Below are 23,711 nucleotides of genomic sequence, written 5' to 3' on the forward strand. Positions count from 1 at the left end.
AACTGCCTTTAATTAATTAGTTTTCGAAAGAATGGTGCTTTCAAAAGCGGGGCTTCCTGTTGAAGGAACCCAGTCTACCTGGCTAGTTTGCATTTCGAAAGCAGCACTTTTGCCACAGCAAGTGACCACCATTATGTAAATAAGGCAATGAATATTCATATCAATGTTTCATTAGCATCTGCTGCATTTACATGCCCCTCCCAAAAGGGAGGAGCAGTGTAGACCCTGCCAGACAGCTATATAAATTCCTGAAGAGACATCTGCTTTATTCTGCCACTAGACATATGGTATAGTCAATTCCTCATCCAGCCACACAGTGGCAGCAACACACCAGTTAGAAGAAGACTCTCCAGCTTCCTCTGATTTCACTCTGTTACAAAGGAATATTGACCCAAAGGTAATACAACTGACACAGCCATGGAAAGAATGTGGTTAAAATGGAAGGGATACAACTGTGATATTAACTTAACCAGATCGGTTCTTTCTAAACATTATACAACACATAAAGAAAGTAATAAGTGTTGCCCATCAGCAATGAATCCCAGGTCAGAGTTATTTACTACCAGGTTTTAGGTTATGGGAAACTGCAGAAAGGATAAAAGATTATAAATACTGAACATTAATGTGGGCTTACTTTTAGTTCTCATAAAGCAAATATGGCCTGAACAGATATTGTTCTATTCTGTTATTGAAAGAGGTCTGTATTTTCTCATTGTGTTCAGCTCTAGATAAGTGTGATTTATAGCAGTTCTAAAGGACATTGTTCCAGAGGCACACAATATGCAGACATAAGCTCTACACAGCAGATCTCCCCCTCCGCAACATCAGTGGGTCCCTTCATGCAGGCAAGAGGAGGGTGGTTCATATAGAACAGCTCACAGGAGCAGGGCTCAAAGTAGCTCGCTTAATGTGTGGTTTATAGAATCTTCTAGCTTACTAACTTGATGAGGCTAGATCCCTAGCTGACAGGAGTAAATGGTGTTTTCCCGGACAGACTAGCTGTTGGCTAAAGTTTCCCTGTGCTCGCTAAGGAGAGAAGGTGGGTTGTATCAACTGCAGCCCTGAACACCTCTGCAAGGTGTTCTCCAGTCTTGATGCGTTCAGCTTCCTGGCTGCAACTATGCCCTGTCCTTCCCAACAAGAACAAGGGATCTGGCAAAAAGGTATGGAAGGGAATCACTGAGTGGGAGAGGTGCAAAGAGGTGGGAAGTGACTGTACATTCACTACACATAGGGGCTCAGTCTGCACTGGATTGGATACCAGAGCATGTTGCTCAAGAGAGGGAGGCAAGCAAAGCTCCTGCAGAGGGCAAGGAGAAAGGAGTCAGGAGCAATGTAAGCAGGGATCCCTTGGGACAGAACAGGCCTCTCCAGCCTGAAGAATAAAATGGTCATGAAGAAGGTTACCCCACTCTCACCCAAGGATCTGTCTTGGCACGCTGCTCAGAGACATCCCACTTGTTTTATTATTTTTGCCTGTGGGGACCCTTTAAAGTGCTTAGCCCAAACTCAACATGGCAACATGCAGAGAATTAGGCCACTCCACCCACTGCACACTAGCAAGATACATGCACAAAAGAAGAAATAATAGGCACATACACTAAACAAAATTACAAAATAGATCTGTAAAACAAACAGGAAAAAAGCAAGATTGTTAACTGAACAGCAGAAACTCTCGTAACGTTTCCTGTATTCGAAACCAACACTAAACAAAACCTTTATGGACTTTTTAAATGGCTTTGCCCCTTGTTTGGTTAAGAGGAACACCCCTGAAAACATGTTACAAAGCAGGGGCTTCAAGAAATCAAAGACACTGCACTGCAGCTAAGCTGTCTAGAGGGGAAAAATTCCAGCATGTACCTCAAGGAAGCCAGCCACCGCCAGTCTAATTTAAGAATGACTGACCAACAACATAGCAACTGTCACCAACATCAGGGACCAAATCTGACAACACTTATGCACCCACTTAACTTGACTGATGTGAGTCATCAAGGTATGACTCAAATAAAGCAAGTGTTTGCAGAACCAGGTCATTCATTACTGGATGCTATACAGGCAGGTGAAGGGCAAAGGAATGGTTCAACCGAGTTGGAAGATGATTTTTCTAGGGCGTGATCACACTTATGCATATCCTCTCCTTGAAGTTGTCCTGTATGAGCAGGCTTGGAGGCATATGGTGTGTTTTCCACCATGGACACACAAAGAAATAGTGGAATGCATTAATGAGACTAGAGATGCAACCTAAGGCCTATGGAACACATTCTGCCTCCACTTCCAATCATGCTGCCCAAGGACATGCATAGGATGGTAGAACGCTTACACTAATGCTGGATTTGACCCCTTCATTTACGTAAAACTTGGGAACAGCTCACCAAGTAAATATTCACAATAATGGGTTGTTTGTTTAATGTACATTTAATTGTCTTAATAATCACTTAGGAGACTATTAAACTGCATAATAAATGTTACTGAACAACCTCAGAATCAGAAAAAGCAGTGGCCCACATTGTATTAGCTAATGCACAAGCACCCAGATGCAGGAACCAAGCCAGCCAGTTCTCCTTTGGGTTCTGGCTCTAGGGAGGAAAGAGCCTGACCTAAGACTCCTTGAGCACACTTGGTGGCCTCACTTGGCACGCAGTTTCCATTCTGTTGCAGGCAGCAACATCTGTGCACCCCTGGGGTAACTCAGATAACTTCCTTGAGTGACAAGTTTAAGCCACATGCTTTCCCTCTCCTATTCATGAGGGACATACTGAAAGAGGAGGGAATGAAACTCAGAAGTTCTTTCAAAATAATTTTCTTTAAACCAGACTCTTCCAATACCAGTCAGCGTCCGGGCAGGGCATCTCAAAGAAGTCAGGAACTGTGTAGGGTCTAGCTCCTCCCAGTCAGTGCTCTGATGTTAAGTTATTGCCTAAATAAGTAATAGTGCACTAGGCAAAGATATCTGCCTTTAAAAAAAAAAAGTGTCAGGTCCTGCAAGGTCACAGATCCTGGCTCTGCAGTCAGTGGCTTTTCACAGAAAGTTGGCTACCACAGAATGCTCTTATCCCCCACATGAGATCTTCAGCTAAAAGCTGGAGAACATCCAAGACTCCACAGTTCTCTCATTGCTCCCACCCACGCCCAGGCTGTGAGCTGGCCTTCCTCCCATGTCAGCTCCACACTAGTTTTGTTTTCCTGCCCCGCTGAAGATTCAGACAGCGGGGTTGGGGTTCATGGCCCAAAGGATACTTTGTTTTCCAGTGTCTTCTGACCTCTAATTGAGTTGCTTTAGTAGGAGCCAGGCCAGTTTCTCAGCTCTTCCCAATGTTCTTCAGGAATGGGACTTGAAGGGGTCATTCACCCACATGCTTTAGCACATTGGCGCCAACTACACAGGGAAGGACCCCTCTGCAGAGGGAAGTGTACAGGAGCAGCAGAGATTGTTTTGCCTTCACAGGAGGCCCAAAGGGAAGAGGAAGGCGCAGAAGTGGCTGTCATACACTGCTGCAATGGCCCACCAAGGTCTAAGGTAGTCAAAGCCATGCCTAACAGAAGGAAGACCAAGCAGCCTCTCCACTGTCCCTGAACCCAGCATGAATCTGACATGAATTCTCTTTTCATTTTTCCTCCTTAGTATCATGCAGAAGACAATTTAACCCATGTGTTCTCACCTGAGGGGCTCCATTCTATGGTCGGCTCACTTCCCCCAGGTTCACAATTGTTTTCTTCAGACATAGCGGCAAAAAGCACTCTACTCTTTAATTCCCTTTCTTGTCTCTTCTTGCCCTCCATATTAACTTCAAACCAGGTCTCCTTGGTTCTCTTGCCCATTATATTAACTTCAAACTAGGTCTCTTTACCTACAAGGCCAGGCATAACTCTGCTCCAGACTACACCTCAAGTTCTAGTTCCCTTCATTTGCTAGTGATGGGGATCTTGATTCCCCTGTTGTGTTCTTGAAGCAGAGAAGCCTCAGGTCTCACTGAAATACTTCTATATAACTGTTCTATCACCAACAGGTTATTACTGAGTGGCATTCTATGGTGTGTGATATGCTAGGCCACGGTGGTCTTTATATATATGAATCCACAAAAAAAGTAAAGGATGAAGTTTAACTGCATGTCTTCCTCATATTCTCTAAGTACTGTTGATCTTTACATCTCTCTGGTCAGCCATTTGGCTGACAGAAAAATGCAGCATCCATAAAATGGATGTCACACCCTTTCCACAGTATTTTTTGCCTCCTTACATATTGATGTGCACCAAGTCCCAGCTCAAAAAGTCTTCACCCCGTCCTCAATGAAATCACTTCTTTGTTTAAGAAATGAAATTCTTTGGCTCACAATAGAAACAAGAGCAATGAGGGAGGGGGGAAAATCCTGGTCAGAGAGTGATCTAGTGAACCGTACAGAACATGCCCATAAACCTACCCAAACCTCAATTATGGAGCCTGGGAAGCCAAAGAGGAGATACAGGCCACCAGTTAGGAGGCTAATTTCAGCTGGATTCAGCAGATAGCATGGCTGCCCATAGAAGCCAGCATTGGCATCTTCAGGGAGTATCAATGATCTATATCTACATCTATATATACATATTTAAACAAAAAACAATTCCTGCAAAGTTAGCACAGTTGCTCTTGTGAGCTTTCAGAATCATCAATTCTCTCCCACCACTGAGACCACAACTATGATCTCCCCCTGAATATAGCCCTTGAAACTGAACACACTATGGAACTTTAAACTTTCTACCAAAGATGATTTTTAAATATAGCTTTACTAGAAAAGCTTTGTGAAGACAAGAAGCTGCATCTCACTCTATTAAATATCTCACCAGTAAACACTTTCAGCTGTCTCACAAACTGAAAGAAAGAAATCACTCATGTTGTTTGTCAGCTAGAAACCTGCGTGGTATACTACTAATCTGAAATGCATTTAATAAAAGTTAGCCAGGCCTCTTAGTACATACAATAAGAAGAAAAAGTTCAGATAGGAGGGATATGCACAACCATCTTGATATCTAGAAGCTAGAGGCTTAGAAAGAAGCTGCTAGTGCCATAACTACTCATAAAACTCTTTAGAGTAACTTGCAGCTAAGGTTAAGATTGGGTCATGTATAGTTTTAGTAAAAGTCACTGAGAGATTGTAGGTAATACACAAAATTCACAGAAGCCTATGGCTTGTCTGACTTTTACCTAAAATAACAGCTGGAGGAGCTAATGGAAGCCCATGGGAAGGGGCCATTAAAGCCCAAGTCCTGCTGTAGGAGAAGTGGTAAAGCAGCACCCCGCCACTTGGAGCAGCTGTGACCTATGAGGGACACCCTCCCCTAGAACTCTCGAAGAAAATGCTGCCAAGGATATGAGGTTGATCATAACACTTGGAATTTGCAGCTTCCTTGTGCAAAGGGCAGTACAAGTTCAAAAGATGAATACCTGCCTCCTGTGAAGTCAAGAGCACTGTTCCCCTTGATTTCAGTGGGAGAGTTCACCCATATATTTCAAGGCCTGAAGGAATCATTGTGGTCATCTAGTTTGACCTTCTGCATAATGCAAGTCATTGAGAAAAGCCATCCTGTAATTCCTCTTGCAGGCGTAGTTCTTCCCTGCTGCAAACCCTACACTACTGAGCTCCACAGCTTGCAGTTGGGCTTATGTGGTTGGTTAAATTTATGATAACCCTCTGTTTTGGTGAGAGGTTCACTCACCGGCACATAAATGTGTTACACAGTCTATGCACGTGGATGAGATGGGTCTTCTATGGCCAAGTGTTCTTCATAAATGCTAGAGAGAAAAAGAACTGAACATGCAGAAAGAAAGAGACCATTTCTGATTCCCCTCTTGTTTCTTTAACTGCATACCTTTGAAGTAAACACTAAAAAACCAGAGTTAGTTTGACCCTTGGAACACTAACATTTTCCAAGAGATTTACTCCTGAAGTTATAAGAAACACCTCTCTTTGGACATTCCAGATTATCAAGAGCAATGTATAGCCTACAGTCTAGACAATATACACACAGACTCATTTCTATAGAGAGGCTCACGTTGCAAAATCTTGAAACTTGGATTTCAAGCATTACAGAGTTTGAACGTCTTGGATTGAAGGTTTTAGCTAAAGAGATTAATGTGCAAAATTCAGATTAGGATCCTAGTTCAGATTTTAAGTATTCTCAAAAGCTTTTTTGTCTCTATTTTACATTCACAGACTTAGTGCAGAAGTTACCTTAAGAGATGAACCCTTGGGAGTGAAACACTTAAATGGCTTCTTGTCATCTGACAAGCCATCTTCTGGCATCTTCTGACGTTTTTCAGCAGCTTCAGCTCTTCTCCTCTCAATCTCTTCTTTCAGCCTCCTCTTTTCCTCCTAAGAGAGTATGAATACATAGGTGGTCATTTGTCTCCTTCAGAGACTTCAGATCTCTTAAACTCCTAGGCTATGTCTACACTAGCCCCAAACTTCGAAATGGCCATGTAAATGGCCATTTCGAGGTTTACTAATGAAGCGCTGAAATACATATTCAGCACCTCATTAGCATGCGGGCGGCCGCAGCACTTCGAAATTGACACGGCTCGCTGCCGCGCAGCTCGTCCCAACGGGCTCCTTTTTGAAAGGAACCCGCCTACTTCAAAGTCCCCTTATTCCCATCTGCTCATAGGAATAAGGGGACTTCGAAATTGATGCGGCTCGCCGCTGCACAGCTCGTCCCGACGTGGATCCTTTTAGAAAGGACCCCGCCTACTTCGAAGTGCCGCGGCCGCCCGCATGCTAATGAGGCACTGAATATGTATTTCAGCACTTCATTAGTAAACTTCGAAATGGCCATTTACATGGCCATTTTGAAGTTTGGGGCTAGTGTAGACACGGCCCTAGAGAAATACACAGGATTCATGGAAAACACAAATCCTTTTACCAGCCAGAAATTTCAGTGATCTGTTTTATTTCTACCTATTTATAACACATTTGTAGTGCCCCTGGCAACCTTTATATTATGTGTGTATTTCCCCTTGCCCCCAAAGACACTTCCTCCCTAACAGTGGACTGTCATGGCCCAGTGTGTAATGAGAGACAGCAGTATATTACGAAAAAAATGGGATTTTAGAAGTTTGAATGTTAACCTCTAAAACTATTATACTCAGTTTAAAAAAATGTTACTCATAGCCAAACTGAACACAACTTTACATCAAGATATTGATGGTAGCATGTTCCAAGGGAATAAATTCTAGAGACAGAGAGGAACTTCCTAGTTGCCTGAGAACAGCCGCAAGAACCAGGAACTCCCAATGTCTCATTGTGCCTCCAAGACTGAATCCTTCTTTAGCCTCATGCAAGACACTTCTGTTCTGTGTAGATGGGGAACTGTGGCACAGCAATTAATACTTAGCTACATTACATGGATAGTGAGGATCAATATGTGCCCAATACCCTGAAGATGAAAAGCAACATATATAGCCAAAGAATGGCTATTACACTGCAGACATACTGAAGGGAATTTATTTCATCAGACATCAGTTGAACTAGCAGGCTCTATTTCATAGCCCTCAAAACAAAAAAGCAGTCCCGTAGCACTTTAAAGACTAACAAATAATTTGTTAAGTGATGAGCTTTCATGGGACAGACCCACTTCTTCAGACCATAGCCTTACCAGAACAGACTCAGTATTTAAGGCACAGAGAACCAAAAACAGTTATCAAGGTTGACAAATCAGAAAAATTGTAATCAAGGTGGGCAAATCAGAAAGCAGAGGGGCGGTAGGAGGAAGGGAAGTCAAGAGTCAGATAAAACAAAGTATGTACAAGAGTTCATATAATGACCCAGGTAATTGGCATCCCAGTTCAAACCACCTGTTAACGTGTTGAATTTGAATATAAAAGAGAGTTCAGCATTCTCTCTTTGCAGCCGATTCTGGTGTGGCCATGGTCTGAAGAAGTGGGTCTGTCCCACGAAAGCTCACCACCTAATAAATTATTTTGTTAGTCTTTAAAGTGCTACTGGACTGCTTTTTTATTTTGATAGTACATAGATGAGCACAGCTAGTTACCCTCTGTTACTATTTCATAGCCCTGTTAAGCTAAGCTTGTCCTGATACTGCACAATGGTGAGTGACCTTTGCTGCCTCATAGCTCTTCTACAGAAAAGTAGGGAGTGCAGCATGTTCTGGGATTGGGCCCTCTCCTATAAGTGTGAAGCACTATTCTTATTAGTCCCCAATACCCAAGTCCATTTTGTGTACAATTCAGATCCCAAATTTCTATGCCAGAGATCTGAACACCCACGTTAAAGAGATTCAATTGGCAGAGGAAATATAAGCAAACAGATACATTTCTTGGTACTAAGATTTTAAACTAGGTGAAGGTTTCTTTCTAATGAGATTCAGCACACCAGCATTTTCACCAAATAAATATCTGCATCAGACCCATCTCTCCCTAGAGATTTCTGTAATGTAAACTGCGATGTGCAAAAAAACACCCAAAACAAAATGAACAAATGCTTATGTTGCTGCAGCATTGCACCCAATATTGTACGTACACAGGAAATCAGAGTTAAGACTCTCAAGACAACCACAGGTGAAACCCTGGTCCTTCTGATTTGATGGGAGTTTTGCCACTGGTTATTGTGGGACTTGAATATCACCCTTTGGCGCTAACTCCTCATGCACCAGGCTTAGATCAGTAGCACATCTGTGTGTATGATCCTGTAATACCAAATGTTGTGTATTTGCAGGTGAGGCTGAGGATTACAGAAACAGGGCAGCTTTTTTGTATGTTAGTACATGCCACTGCAAAGAACTGTACAGGCAGATGACGAAAGAACCAATTTTGTAGCCTCTGTCAACCTTAATGTGGAGAACAGTGGTAGAGTCTACAAAGGGAGGAATCTGACTGAGAAAACTGAAAGATCTTTGTTAAATATTTGTAATGTAGCACCTAGAGTTCCCAACTGAAAATGGGACCACACTGTGCAAGGTACAGCTGTGTAGCAAAAGTCAATCCTTGCCCTGATGTCATAGTCTAAATAGATAAGAGAGACAAAGGGTAGGAGGGGAAGTCAGGGCAAAGAGAGATAAAGCCACTTGCTTTTTGTTTTGATAGCGTATAGACTATTAAGGTTACAGAGTTTATTATCAATAGCAGATCCAGGAATGACTGGTATAGTTTGGGGCCTTCCAGGTACGCTGTATTTGAGTTTTACTTTTCCTTCCTTACAACATTGCCTTAGTGAAACCCAGATCCTCAAAGGTATTTCAGCTTCTAATTCCCACTGCTTTCAATGTGAGATAGGAGACTAAATACATTTGAGGGTCTAAGTCTGTGATATTGTCCCAGGGCATAAAATGCCACCGGTAATCATGTTAAACAGAGATGTTCCCCTTGTGCATCCGACTGATTAATGTGCTCATTGCACAGAATTGTGTGGTCATGTAATGAAAGGCCAACAGGCAACAGTGAAGCAGAACAGGGTCCATCTTTGGATTTTGCAGTTTTATTATTATGCCATTACCTCCTCCCTGGCTTTTCGCTCAGCCTCCTCTTGCTTTCTCCTCTGTTCCTCTTCCTCAAGCATCTTCCGACGCTCCTCACGCCTTTTCTTCAGTTCTTCCAGCTCCACAGTTGCTTCCTGTTGCTTCTCCTTTAACTTCTCAAACTCCTCATTCTCGTTTTCGCCTCGGCGACGACGCAGCTCCTCGAGTCGTTTGCCGGCTTCAGCTTGGGACACTGGTTTACCATCCTCAGCAGTTGCAGCTGTTTTCATGCTGGAGCGGCTGAAAAGCAATTGAGATGCAGGTTTAAATCCCCAAGTTTTCTTTGGCTGGTTAGGATCACCTGTCACCACTCAAGTAGGCTGCAACATAAGAAACTGCACCCAGAAGACCTCTCAACGAGATCTTTTGTTCCTCAGAAATGTGCACTACCCTCAACAGGTTTTGTCAGGGGCTGAAGTAGGCTGGGGTGGCAGGTGCGGGGGGAGAAAGAGCTCAGAGGTACATTGCTGCTTTCAATGGGGGAGCAATAGGTCCCAACATGCTTGGAAGAATAGTTTTTGCATCCCAGTGCCTAATAACCTAAGACAACTGTGTCTTACCCTCTGTCTGGAGACATTTCAATTCATTAACTGGAAATTTTCATGTCTACAATGTTTTTTTTTCTAAATTCAAGATCCATTTATCTTAGCCCAGCTCCAAGTATATACACACTTATTCTCAATTACATGCTACAAATATTACCTACAGAGACATGCTCCAGCTTCTAAAAGTATAATACTGGACTAATCTATGCAGAATACAGTCCAATGAAAAGCAATACATAAATATTTAAGGTGGAAAGATGCAAAACAACACACACATATCCAAAACAAACATTATAGTCGGTGTTACAAAAGAGAAATAATCCTTTGGTTTTTGAGACAATTGTCTTTTCTAAGGGATTATATAAAGCATTTGACAAATCTCTTTAATGAGAGCTAAGGCCACATTGCTAGTTTATTAGTCTTCAGTTTATTGGGGGGAAAGAAACTTATTCTTATTTCATCAATATGTTCAACACAAGATGCTTACTTACTAATATCAGGTCTGGTCAAAGCTTGGTAGAAGTTTTCTGTGTAAGTTTTGATTTTTCATAAACCCAAAACTAGATTTTTCATTAAAACAACAACAAGTCCTATGGCACCTTATAAACTAACAGATTTTTCGTGCATAAGCTTTCACGGGCAAAGAACCACTTTGTCACATGTATGTAGTAGAAAATCATGCACCTGATGAAGTGGGTCTTTGCCCGCGAAAGCTTACGCTCCAAAAATATCTGTTACTCTATGAGGTGCCACAAGACTGGTTCTTTTTTTTGCGGATACAGACTAACGTGGCTACCCTTAGTGTGGAGATATACCTGTCTTGTAGAGCAGGAAGGGACCTTCAGAGGTCATCAAGTCCAGTACCCTGCCCTCACAGCAGGACCTATCACCATCCCTGACATTTTTTTTTAATCTTTTTGCCACAGATCCCTAAATGGGACCTTCAAGGACTGAAGTCACAACCCTGGGTTTAACAGGCCAATGCTTAAATCACTGAACTATCCCTCCCGCCTCTGACAGATTTTTCATTGACATTTTCTGCAGGGGAAAAAACCCAAAAGAAAAATCAACCAGGAATTTTCCAACCAGCTCTTACAATCAAGGACATTTTTAAAAGAGTACATTCACACTGCCCACAAGAGTGGAGTGTCAAATAGCACCACTATATCAGTAATTACAACATTAGTGTTTGTTAAGTGCTTGCTCCTTGCACTGTTTCTATACTTTAGGCATAAGAGAAAGGGCCATTAGGCATTTGTACAGCTGTTATTTTTTTCCCTGTTGTACATCGAAGAGAAATATCAAACACTGCAGCAATACAACCACAGAGTCGCACAACTGAAAGCCTCAAGAGCCCACAGTGCAAAGTAAGGTTTCCCTCAGCAATACAGTATGGGACTAGTGCTGTGTTCAGTTGCCTCTGGACAAATACAAAGTAACTTCACTGAAGTCAGCAGACTCATTCCAGGTTTGTACTGGTATAGTCAAGAGTAGAATTTAGTCTTAAGCGTTTGTTTGTTTTTTAATTCTTCTTTCTTCTTCACTGTTTGGAAGACGTGGGTGAATATTTTGTCCAAACAATGACACATTTGTCTCTCTTACTGGAAAGAAATAGTTATATCCTAACCATTGACATCGAAGCTCTACTTCTCTCTTCTTTTATTAATACACACTCTGGAGGACTTCCTCTGCAGTTTCTGCATATGCTCTAGTATGAAACAATAACTGTCAGTCATACTCATCATATTTTTTTCCTGGGTCTCTTTACTTTCAGCATATTCTGGGAATTTCAACCCCTTGCTGCCAAGCATCAAGAAATCAGCATGGAGATTCTAGGCCCAGGAAGCACTTTCAGAAGTGCCTGTTGGGTACTAAGAAAAAGAAGCCATTTGCCAGTCCAAAATGACAGCTTAGTGTGAAAAATGCATTACAGCATGCCTAGGACCAGAGGAGCCACAAGCCACTATGGGTGCTGGGGAAAGGTCGGGAGGGTGCAGTTTCATGCCCCAGAAGGGACGGACCTAAGAGAGAAAGGGGCAGTGCCAAGTGCATTCTCTACCCACTCCCTCACATCTATGCACAGCCAGAACAGCATGGCCATGGCACGTCAAAGGGTTCCAGAGTTCCGGCCGCCACTGCAGCCACTTTGGCAGTGGCTGGAGCTCCAGCCCCCTTGAAATGCCATGCCCAGGAGCCAGTGCCCCCTTTGCTATCCCCTGTCGGCGGGCGTGCCTAGGGCTTTTTCACTTCCCTAGGAGAATGGAGAAAAAGGGCAGGTGGAACAGACAATATTTCTCTAAGTCTCAGATTTCTCAGTTGGCCCTCAGGGCTTTTATTTTTTATCATTGCCATTTAGAATCTCAATCTCTCGCTTTCATCTTGTTCGTGGACAATGAGAGTACAGACAGTACAAACTAAAGCCCTATGGCTAGACACCAAACTTTTTTACCCCAGATACCTCCCAGGTTAAGGAGGACGGAGGGGGGAAGAAAAATGTGGACATTTTCAACTAAGTCCTTGCTCTAAGAAGAAAAAAAGTCAGTGAAAACACAAGTGGAAAAGTTATATACATATTTCAGAAACAGAACTCATGTTACTGGTGATTTGACCATACTATATAGAACAATTACCAACAGGACTCACATCCTGCTGTTCCATCCTTATGTTGTGTGACAACCTAGCCATAGGGGATTTTTATTTTACCCCTGAAAACATTTGTTTTGCTATGGGAAACAGCAGGGGAAATGCTCGGATGCACAAAATCCCACCCATCGCTGTTTAGAAAATTGACTAAGGAATGTAAAGTCTTTACCTAAGCCATTAAAAGTGAGAAGGAAAGATTCAGAAGAAATAAATGAAGACTACTAACTTATGTGTTCGTTCCATTTTTTTGTTTCTGTTTTCCCTTGCTTCCCTACTTTCTAGAAGAGCTGAGCCTTTCCAGCTCTCCACCAGTTATCTTTAGATTTCCAAATATAGCAGAAGCTCAGAGACTGTTTTATTTTCCTATCTAGCTAACCCACATTAAGAGCTTTCTGAAAAAGACCAAATGATTTGGCTGGATGTAGTTCTCTCTCCACCAAATCATCACTCTTTGGTGCAGAAATCGTTAGCTTCAAGGCTTGCTATTTCAGACAGCTAAAAGATCAACTCTTAGGCTGTGTCTACACTACCTCCCTACTTCGAAGGGAGGATGGTAAGTAGGGTGTCGGGAGATTATTAATGAAGTGCTGCGCTGCATATGCAGCACTTCATTAAGCTAATTCTCCCCGGTGAACTCCGAAGTGTTAAACTGTGAAGTGTCGGCTCGTGTGTAGCTGCGGCTAACCTGCCGGTACTTCAAAGTGCCTGGGCAGCTTCGAAATCCCTTTACTCCTCAAAAATTTTGCCCAGGCATTTCAAAGTACCGGCGGGTTAGCTCGTTTAACACTTCGGAGTTGCTGCGCAGGAGAATTAGCTTAATGAAGTGCTGCATATGCACTGCAGCCCTTCATTAATAATCTCCTGGCATCCTACGTACTATCCTCCCTTCGAAGTAGGGAGGTAGTGTAGATAAGCCTTACACAGATTACCAAGAGGCAAGGCTGCTCCTAGCTGGTTCCATAAGGTGTGATTTAAAGCCAGTGTGTAACTGGCAATGGGTTATCTCAGAGTCAGATACTTGTACCACTAGCATATAACAGCACTGCTTTGGGCTCTTAAGATAGACTAATATAAGCTGGAGGTCATTAAGAAATGTCTAGCAGGTGATAGGAATATGATAAAAAACAAATTACTGATCCCACAGAAGGGGTGAGTTGTTTGCTTATTGCTTACAATTCTGTTACTAGTATCTCATTTCCCTACTACTGTGAGATGGGTTCACAAAAAAAACCGTTGGAGATCCTGAATTTGTTTCTAAGGAACCATTGAGTATTACAACATTCAATGATGTTGGAAATTGACGTCTTTAGTACTGTAACAGAGACCCATAAAAGGCAACAAACCTCACAGCTGTACTCTGATATAAACACATCCACCATTAATGTGTATCTTACCTAAAAGTATTCTCAGTATGTTTAAGTTTGTGAGTAGTAAGTTCCTGGAAACGCTCTCCATTCTGTGGCTTTGGTTCAAGAAATCCCTTCTTACGATCCCAGGCAGGCTTCACCTCCTCCTTAGGTGCTGTGTCCTTATTAGCCTTGTCATCTTTGATCTGTTTGGGAGATATTAGAAAGCATACAACCAAAACAAAACAAAAATCATAATTAGACATTGTGGGTGAGTAAAAAGGAAAAGAGGGTTCCTACTATCAATGAGGAACTGAGCAACTGTTTTCAAATGTTCTACAGCAGGAACAGCCTGTTAAGTTCTAAAATGTGGCCTGCAACTACCTTTGCCTTCTGATCTGTATTAAATATGCAGGCAGCTGAATTCAGCTATATTGGGGAGGGGTAAGGCATTGGGTTAGAGTGGGGAAGGGGGGCTCAGGGTGCCTGGCTCTGGGGGATGAGTGGGAGATTGGGTTATAGTGTGGAGTTGCGGGGTGCCTGATTCTGGGGTATGGGGAGGGCATTGAGCCACCTATACATTTATTTTTATCTATCTATCTAGATATATATTTCATCTAGATAGATAAAATAAGTACATAATACATGGCTCTTTGCCCTCTATCCATGTGGGTCTTTGCACTCTATCCACGTGGGTCTTAGTCCCTAACTGGTTGGCCATTGCTGGACTCGTTCAACATGGCCCTGGTTGGGGCCATAATTTCTGCTGCAATAGAAATAATAATAATCATCTTAAATTGATTTACACAAAGAAAATGTGCACTATGTGGCTGTAGCCAGTACATTCACACCAGATATGTGCCATCATGATGCACCTGGGACTTTCAATGTCACGGCAGGTGCATATTACCTAGCTATTGTGGGAATAGTTTGCCATAGTCAAGTAGTTAAAAATTGTAATTATAAAATGGCAAAAATTGCTTTGATAAATGTGTAACTGGGGTTATTATCAGTTGTATCCCAGTCTAAACAGTGACCAGTAGAGGAGGGTACTATCAGACGTAAAGCACTTCATCCTATAAAGAAGCAGTTGTTTTTTCAGAAAATATTAAGGCAAGAGTTCCCCCCTTCCCCTACAAGCCTTTGCTCTACTTATTTCTGACTAAGATCCAGAATCATTTTGCATAAAGTCTAATCCCCACCCAGAGAAACTCTGGGTTGAAAATTATTATCCACACTGATGGCCTGACCTCAGCATGCTGAGTCATGGTTGGATGCTGATGGAAAAGTGAAGGATATGGCAGTTAATTCTTCTGTTCTGTGGACAGAATTATTCCCACTAAGTAAATCAGGTAGACCAGCAGCCAAAACAAGCCTTGAATAGCCGTGGAGGAAAATATTAAAAATGTTAACCCAAAGAAGGACTCCTTTTTTCACTTTTAGCTTTTCCATATTTGGGAAAGATTCTGGTGGGCAGCCTGAATAGCGTTTATTTGGAGAACTGTTTGTAAACCTTTGGCAAACTGTATCTATAGTCTTCTGCATCCTACTGCCCTTCCCTCTGATTACTGACAAGAAAAATAAGTTGTACGCAGTCCTAATTGAGGACACCATTTAAAAAAAATAAAAGCACTCCAAGCTGCATCTGGTGAAAAAGCCCAAACCTCTGCATTATTTCTATTCTTCCTCCGCTCAAAGCACCTTTCAATAGTCCCACCTCCAAGGCAACCCTTCCCATTTTTCAAAAGCAGGAGCCTCATGGGTTGGGGAGTTGGGGGCGGGGTTAGAAAGTACCTGACATGACTGCACAGCAGGACTCCCTAAGGCTTGTTCTGCCTGTAGCTGGCATTAAGTGTTCTTTCAGTGCCAGTGCCACAAGGGACAGTTGTCATGTGCCATGGACTGCAAGTGTGCATGTGTGCGGGGCGGGGGGAGGGGAGGGAATATGCTTCTGATGAAAGATGGCGATTCTACAACTGTGAGGCTATGTCTACACTAGAGCCATCTGTTGAAAGAAGTTTCTGTCGTAAACTTCTGTCGACAGATCATGGCCAGACTGCGAAGCAGACTGAAAAAGCAATCTGCTCTGCCGACAGAGAGCAGCTGGACTGCCTGTTTGCTCTTTGAACAAAATAGCCAGCTGGAAGCACAGCAGATAGGGCTGCCCGGTGTCCCAGAAACCCTGTCTGTCAACAGGCCCCACCCTCGGAATGTCCAGACCAGCTTTCTGTCAACAGAATCTCTCAACAGAGGCCTTCTGCCTCATGGGGGAGGGGCAGAACACTGTCAACATAAGGGCTGCGTCTACACGTGCACGCTACTTCGAAGTAGCGGCAGTAACTTCGAAATAGCGCCCGTCACGTCTACACGTGTTGGGCGCTATTTCGAAGTTGAAATCGACGTTAGGCGGCGAGACGTCGAAGTCGCTAACCCCATGAGCGGATGGGAATAGCGCCCTACTTCGACGTTCAACATCGAAGTAGGGACGTGTAGACGATCCGCGTCCCGCAACATCGAAATAGCGGGGTCCTCCATGGCGGCCATCAGCTGGGGGGTTGAGAGATACTCTCTCTCCAGCCCTTGCGGGGCTCTGTGGTCACCGTGGGCAGCAGCCCTTAGCCCAGGGCTTCTGGCTGCTGCTGCTGCAGCTGGGGGTCCGTGCTGCATATACAGGGTCTGCAACTAGTTGTTGGCTCTGTGTATCTTGCACTGTTTAATGAAAGTGTGTCTGGGAGGGGCCCTTTAAGGGAGCGGCTTGCTGTTGAGTCCGCCCCGTGACCCTGTCTGCAGCTGTGCCTGGCTCCCTTATTTCGATGTGTGCTACTTTGCCGTGTAGACGTTCCCTCGCTGTGCCTATTTCGATGTTGGGCTGAGCAACGTCGAAGTTGAACATCGACGTTGCCAGCCCTGGAGGACGTGTAGATGTTATTCATCGAAATAGCCTATTTCGATGTCGCAACATCGAAATAAGCTATTTCGAAGTTGGGTGCACGTGTAGACGTAGCCAAGTTGGAATGAGCCTCAAGGTACGTTCACACTGCAAGGAAATGGTGAGTTCTGAATTTGAGTTAGCTAAGGCAGGTTAAAATAGCCATGAAGATCCAGAAACTCAACTTTTAACCTGCTAAAGCAGCTCCACTTCAACCACAGGCTCCCCTATAGGTTTTAACTTCAGTGGCTGGCCCGAATTAAAAGTTGAGTGGCCATGTCTTCACTGTTAACTTGGGTTAGCAGCTCAAGGCTGAGCCTACAGAAGAAACTGGCGTGAACTCTGACCTGCTAACCTGAGCTGATGTATCTTCAGTGCTACTTTAACCTAAGTCTGGTAACCTGAATTAAAAACATACCTTTTCTGCAATATGGACGTACCCAAATGGAATCACTTTAACAGGTAAGAAGGGAATTCAATTTCCGCGATGACACATTCTTTGGCCTTGATAAGGAGACTCCTGACAGTCAAGGCTAATATTTCTAGTGGCCACAGTCATGGCTTTGAAGATGTGAACTCCTAACTTCTAGGAAACAATATGAGACAATCATTTCTCTCTAATGAACCATCATCAGTTTGTAACAGCTTTTGGTCACTCCCAATCTGGGCAGGATTTGAATCAGTGACGTAATAACAACAAAAAGCTTTGGCTCATTTGCAATCCCCTGCACTACTCAATCCTTTTCTGAGTGATTTTGAGACCTGGGGTGTTGATTGTTTCAGGATATCCAATGCCAGGATTTCTGTGTTGGGATTTTGAAAGGGCTGTATTTCCTTTTTATGAGATATTCATTAAGTCCCTCCTACGTCTCAGTAAAAACCCAATATGTCATCTGCCTGAGCATAGTGTATCTTATATCTTCACTGAAATGGCTATGAACTCTAATAGAAAAAATACCCTTTTAGAATTAAGTAAGGCTTGGGGATAACTTTCCATAGGCTAGCAGGATTAAATTTAAAGGACTACGGTTTCTTACCAATGTGGGTGCAGGGGCAGGGACAAACACACACACACAATAACACAATTGGGCTCTTTGAATCAAAAAAGGACGATACAATAGGTTATTAGGGAAACACTTTGAGGGTTAGGGCTCAGTCCTGATCCTTTTAATTTTAATGGAAAAACAACCATTGACTTTAACAGAAGCAGGAACAGCTCCTTTCTTTCAGAGCTGTGAACCCTAAAAGTTACAGGAGCAGATAGTTGTGAGTGCTTCCACATTTCAGTGACTTGGGGATCTCTCTCATGCTGAAATGGAAGAAAAGACTCCGAATGACTCCTGAGGAATTAGATCAAAGCTGTAGTAGTTCCTTCAAAAACCACAGCTCATATCCTCTCACACAGCTTGACTCCAAAATCAAACTAAATGTGGCTGAAACTATTTTGAGGACTGTAAATTCTTCAGCTAATGCCTTTTAAAAATACTTCCACACCTCTCTCCATCTCCGGGTTCCTGCTAGGGATGCAAATGACAACTCGACATTTACACCCAGAATTTTAACACCCTGAAGTTTTGGCCCTACGAATTATAAAGATTGGGCCTATTTGCACATTTTGGTTCTTGATTTGGGTTCAATTTTTGAACACCCCAAAAGCTGTGGGCCTCTACAGCTATGTCTGTGTGGTAGCCGGGCCCACACGTCCCAGCTAGGGCAGACGTGCTCATTCCGATCAAGCAAGCATACCAAAAATAGCAGGGTAGCACAGACAGCAGGTCAGGCTAGCCACCTGCATGGACCTCCTGGGTGTTGGCCCAAGCTGCTTCCTGTGCTACCACTGGCTATGCTCCAATTTTTTATGCACTGGCTAAAGAAGAGCTTCTGCGTGTCTGTCTACCCCACTTGTAAAGTGCATTCCTAAGATTTAGGTTTGAGGCCCATCACTCTCAAAGCAGAGCTACCTATGTAGCATGAAAAAAGCTGCTTTTGCAGCATGTCTGGCCAAACTGGAAGTAGGAAATACCAAGAGTCTCATGTCATGTGAAAACTTGTTCTGATAAACTTTCCAGGCCAGTTTTGTGGACCCAAACTTTTGGACTGTTCAAAGAAGTGCACAGATTTCTGGTTGCCAATTTGAGTGAAACCTACGCTGTAAGGGCCAGATTCTGAGCTCACTTACAGTGGTGTGTACTGATATAACACAGGAACATAGTGAGGAATAGTCAGACTTACAGTCTCTTAACGCTATTAATAATTGCATAACATATCAAAACACAGCCTTTGCTGAATTTTGTGCATTGTCGTCATGGCAGGTGAGTAGCGAAAGCTGCTCATCCTCACTGTTTTGCAGTAGTGGCACTATCATTCTTGCCCTAAGCCAAAAATTGACAGGCAAGATTTTGGGTCCATCAATAACTATTCACCAGGATGGGCAGGAATGGTGTCTACAGCCTTTTACCAGAAGGTGGGAGTAGACAATAAGGGCTCGATCACTTGCTCATGTGTTCTGCTCATTCCATCTGAGGCAGGTGGCATCAGTGTTCTTGCAAGCTGAGTGCTTGGGCAGCCATCCAGAAGAGATTCAGCTGCCGCCCAGCTGATTTGCAGAGCGCCCACAACTGCCAGCAGTTGGCAGCATGTGTTTCTACTTATGGTGCACATCCACATATGCCTCAGTGAATATAAAAAATTATTCTCCACATTGATGGAAAAAAATAGAGGGAACATTCCCTGGCATTGGTCATTGTCAGAAGACAGGACACTGAGGCTCTTATTTTGTCCTTATAATTCTGGGTATTCAACCTGAGACAACTTTTTGGGAGGTAGATGCTCAGTACTTTCCAAAAATGAGGCCTTCTAAGGTGTCTCAAGCTGAGGACCCAAAAAACTGAGATTCCTGACCATTATTTTTGAGGGTTTGCTCTTTCAGCCTAAACCCGTAGGGTTTCTGTGAGACGCATACAAGCTTCAGCTCCCATTAACTTCAATGGGAACTGAGGACACTCAGCACCATGCAGGACCAAAATCTAGCCAGGCCAAGTGAATGTGACATTATTGGTAATATACATATCCAGCCCCTTTAAAAAAAGTTTCCAATACAGTCTGATTTTATGTGGTGGTAAATTCCACATTCTGACTCCCTCTGGTGAAGGAATATTTTCCTTTACTTTCATTCATTGGCCTTGACACTGTGGCCACCAACAGCCAAGCCAATTATTGCTGGTGGCAACAGCAGTGGCTTTGAAGATGTGGTTTCCTAATGTCTAGGAACTAATCTGAGACAATCATTCTAATCACTCAATCTAACGAACTATCATCAGTCTGTAATATCTTTTGATCATTCCCAATCCTGCCCCCCCTCAGCTCTTTACTCTGTTTTGCTATTTTCAGGCAGCCTACTCAGTTTTTTCAATTAACCTTCACTATCGTAAGTATCTCAATGATAAGTCCTTCAACTGTTCTCCTTTGCTGGCTAAATTCTCCTCATTTTTCCCAATCCGTCTTCCTGTGAATTACAAGCATTCTTCTACCTTCTTCATTGCCCTGTTTGGATTTTGTGAATCTCACCTATGTCCTTCTTCAGTTGAGGTATCCAGAACTGGACACTGTATAGCAGAAAAGTCTGGAGCATCCTGAGGATGGACTAATCAACTGTAATATACTGACTTCCACTAGCTGCTTTCCTACACCACAAGATGTTGGGCCACATCTTCAGTGGGTGTAAACCTGCAACATCAGTAGGGCTGCACTGATTTATAGCAGAAGACCTGGCCTCCAGTTTCTCCTGGCAGGTGATCCCAACTTTACTAAATATTCATCCAGAAGAGCTATGGCTTACTTTATGCCACAGAGATGTGCTTGAGCCCAAAGGGGCACAATCCTACCAGGCTCTGAGCATCCTCCACTTTTTATTAAAATCAACAGATGCTGAAGAACTCAGAACCTTGCAGATTGTGCCAAGAGGGGTTTTACTCAGCACCACTCCCTGTCTGCCAATTACAAATCTGAGGTGTAAATGCTTCCCAACCTTATTTACTTACCATACAGTAAAACACCATGGCACCAGCTCCTGTGTTTACAGTAGAAATGCAATGCAGTAAATTCTGTAGAATTTCTCTTTGAAATAAAAAAACAGATTCTTGGGTCTGCAAGGTTTATATAATTAGGCATTGGATTATCTTGGGAAGAAAAATAATTAGTTAGATCAGTTAAGTGGCCAAAGGGACCTGGAAACATCCATGATTACGATGAAAGTAGGTCTCAAACACAAAAGGAAAGTTCATAGTAAAGAAGAGGGAACCAGGGAAGGATGATTAGTTTGTACAACCTTGAGATATCCAACTCCTGGGCCCAAATCTTGTTTCCATCATTTACTTGACTGAGTCCTCATTGAAGTCACTGGGATACTTGCGTTAAGTAAGGCAAACAGGATTTGGCCTTAGGGCTCCAATCAGCAAAATAATTAACCAGATACTTAACACTGAGCACATGAATCATCCCATCCCTATTAATCTCAATGAGACTATCCACCTGCTTGAAGGGAAGAGTTTGCTTGAGCTTTTTGCTGATCCAGTCCTTTTTGCGAAGAGCCCTGCTGAATTGGTTACAGTCCCTGAACATTCACTCAGAGCATCCATGTTCGTAGATCATAATTACCTGCTGTTTTTTGAAGGTAGGTCGAAGTTTCTCCTCAGGTAACTTTTCCTTTTTAGCTTCCACTTTAACCTCTTTTTCTTCCCCCTTTTTATTTTTAAGATGAAAATGTCATTCTACAATAAGCCCTGTCTGCTCGCATTTGCCAAAGCTGTGCTCACATACCCATCTTGTGCTGCCGTGCTCACATCTCCTCCGTGTGCAGCTGTGCTCGCTCTTCCCCACACCAGGGACTGTGCTCCCATACCCCCTCTGGACTTTTGCATTTACTTCTCCCTCCTGTGCCATTGTGTCCACATAGCTTAGCAGAGAGAGCCCCCAGCTGTGCTTGCTCCAAACAAGATACATGTATAGTCAGCGTTCTTCACACGCAGTTTCCCAGGCTCCCACATATCTCCCGTGTTGACTGTGCTTTTCTGTCCCTCCGGCGTTACTGTACTAGGCTGGCTCAAAGCAACAGAAACAGGTGGCGGTATATTGTGTCAAGATCTTGACATGCAAGGTTTTCCTTTGCAAGATCTCAGAGCCAGAGTGGGGGAGCTTAAGTATGCCATGCACTGCATTATTGATAAGCAGAAGCAAGAAGCTTTAGTAAAAAGGAAATTAGATAAGGATAGAACAGAGAGTTAGTACACAGGAGCAGAATTGTGAATAAATTCCAATCCAATTTTTTTCTTGCATTACATTTCTCACAAATCACAGGCTTCATCAGTTTGGTGCAAAATGTTTACTGTACCTGTTTTCTTAGGGAGACTGCTTGAGGTTTTTCCTCTTGCACCTTCTTCTCTTTTACCTGTTTTTCTTCTATTTTCTTCTCTTTTACCTGTTTATCTTCTATTTTTTTGTCTTCAATTTTTTTCTCTTCTACCCTTCGTTTTGCCTTTAATTTCTCCTCTTCTAGTTTAGCCTTTTCTTCAGCTGCTCTTTTCTTCTCCTCTGCCTTAGCCCTCTCCCTTTCTTCTGCTTTCTTCCTCTCCTCCTCTGCCTTGGCCCTCTCCCTTTCTGCTTTTTTCCTCTCCTCCTCTGCCTTGGCCCTCTCCCTTTCTTCTGCTTTTTTCCTCTCCTCCTCTGCCTTGGCCCTCTCCCTTTCTTCCGCTTTTTTCCTCTCCTCCTCTGCCTTGGCCCTCTCTCTTTCTTCCTCTTTCTTCCTCTCCTCCTCTGCCTTAGCTCTTTCTCTTTCTTCAGCTGCTCTCTTCTCTTCCTCTGCCCTCTCCCTTTCCTCAGCTGCCCTTCGCTCTTCTGCCTGAATCCTCTCCCTCTCTTCTGCCTCGAGCCTCTCTTTTTCTTGGGCTGCTCTTTTCTCTTCTGCTTCAATTCTCACTCTTTCTTCTTCAGCTTTTTTTTGCTCCTCTGCCTTAACTCTCTCCCTCTCTTCAACCTGAAGCCTTTCCCTTTCCTCTGTTCTCTTCATTTCATCCTCAGCCTTCCCCACTCCTTCATCCCTAAGTGTCTCCTGATCTAGAGCTCCAGTTATATTCATGGCCTCAATCTCTGCCCTCGGCTCCCCTATTGGTAGGACACTCACATCGTTCTCTGCTTTGTGTTCCTCTGCATTGACATGTAGGGATTTTACTTCTAATGCCACTGGCCCCTCTTCTTTGTCTATTGTTTTCTTTTCTATTGTTACTTCTACCTGATTTTCCTCTATGGTTCTCTGCTCTGTCTTTTCCTCCTGCACTTCCTCCTTATCTTTTTCTTCTTTCTTTTCTTCTTCTTCATCTTGCCTCCAGTTGTTCCTCTGGTACGATTTAATGACTATTTCAGCTTCATCAATCTCATAACACCCTTGGCGGGTTTCAATCTTTTCCTCTTTCCCCATGGTCTCATTTTCTTCCACATTGTTTATCTCTCTCCCACTTGGTAGTGACATGCCCTCATCTGTGACTGTTGTGTCAAACTCCTTTTGACGATCCAGAGCCTCCTGGAGACGCTTTTGGCGTCTTTCTTCCCTTCTTGCCAATCTCTCCAAGAAGGCGGCATCATCATCCCCTTCCCCCAGAGTGTTTGTTACTGTTGTTGTAGTACGTTTGGTCTCCTCTTCCGCCACACTGCACAGAAGTGAGAACTTTGCATTAATCAAAAAAAGTATTT

The 23,711-nt window shown here is 43.3% G+C and overlaps 1 protein-coding gene across 7 annotated transcripts in view; it reads right to left on the reverse strand.

Annotated features, from left to right (window-relative positions):
- CALD1 (caldesmon 1) overlaps positions 1 to 23,711 on the reverse strand; it is a 261,350-nt gene that overhangs the window by 15,629 nt on the left and 222,010 nt on the right. For 5 of the 7 annotated variants that reach the window (XM_075005264.1, XM_075005229.1, XM_075005256.1 and 2 more), the window contains 5 exons: positions 22,357 to 23,668; positions 21,624 to 21,707; positions 14,087 to 14,244; positions 9,483 to 9,744; positions 6,207 to 6,347 (listed from right to left, as the gene is read on the reverse strand). In XM_075005264.1, coding sequence (XP_074861365.1) covers positions 6,207 to 6,347; positions 9,483 to 9,744; positions 14,087 to 14,244; positions 21,624 to 21,707; positions 22,357 to 23,668 — 1,957 coding nt within the window. The remainder of the gene's footprint in view (positions 1 to 6,206; positions 6,348 to 9,482; positions 9,745 to 14,086; positions 14,245 to 21,623; positions 21,708 to 22,356; positions 23,669 to 23,711) is intronic. The other 2 variants (XM_075005280.1, XM_075005272.1) reach the window with 1 other exon arrangement.

This window comes from Carettochelys insculpta, chromosome 1, assembly GCF_033958435.1.
Source record: "Carettochelys insculpta isolate YL-2023 chromosome 1, ASM3395843v1, whole genome shotgun sequence".
In the NCBI taxonomy this organism is placed as follows: domain Eukaryota; kingdom Metazoa; phylum Chordata; order Testudines; family Carettochelyidae; genus Carettochelys; species Carettochelys insculpta.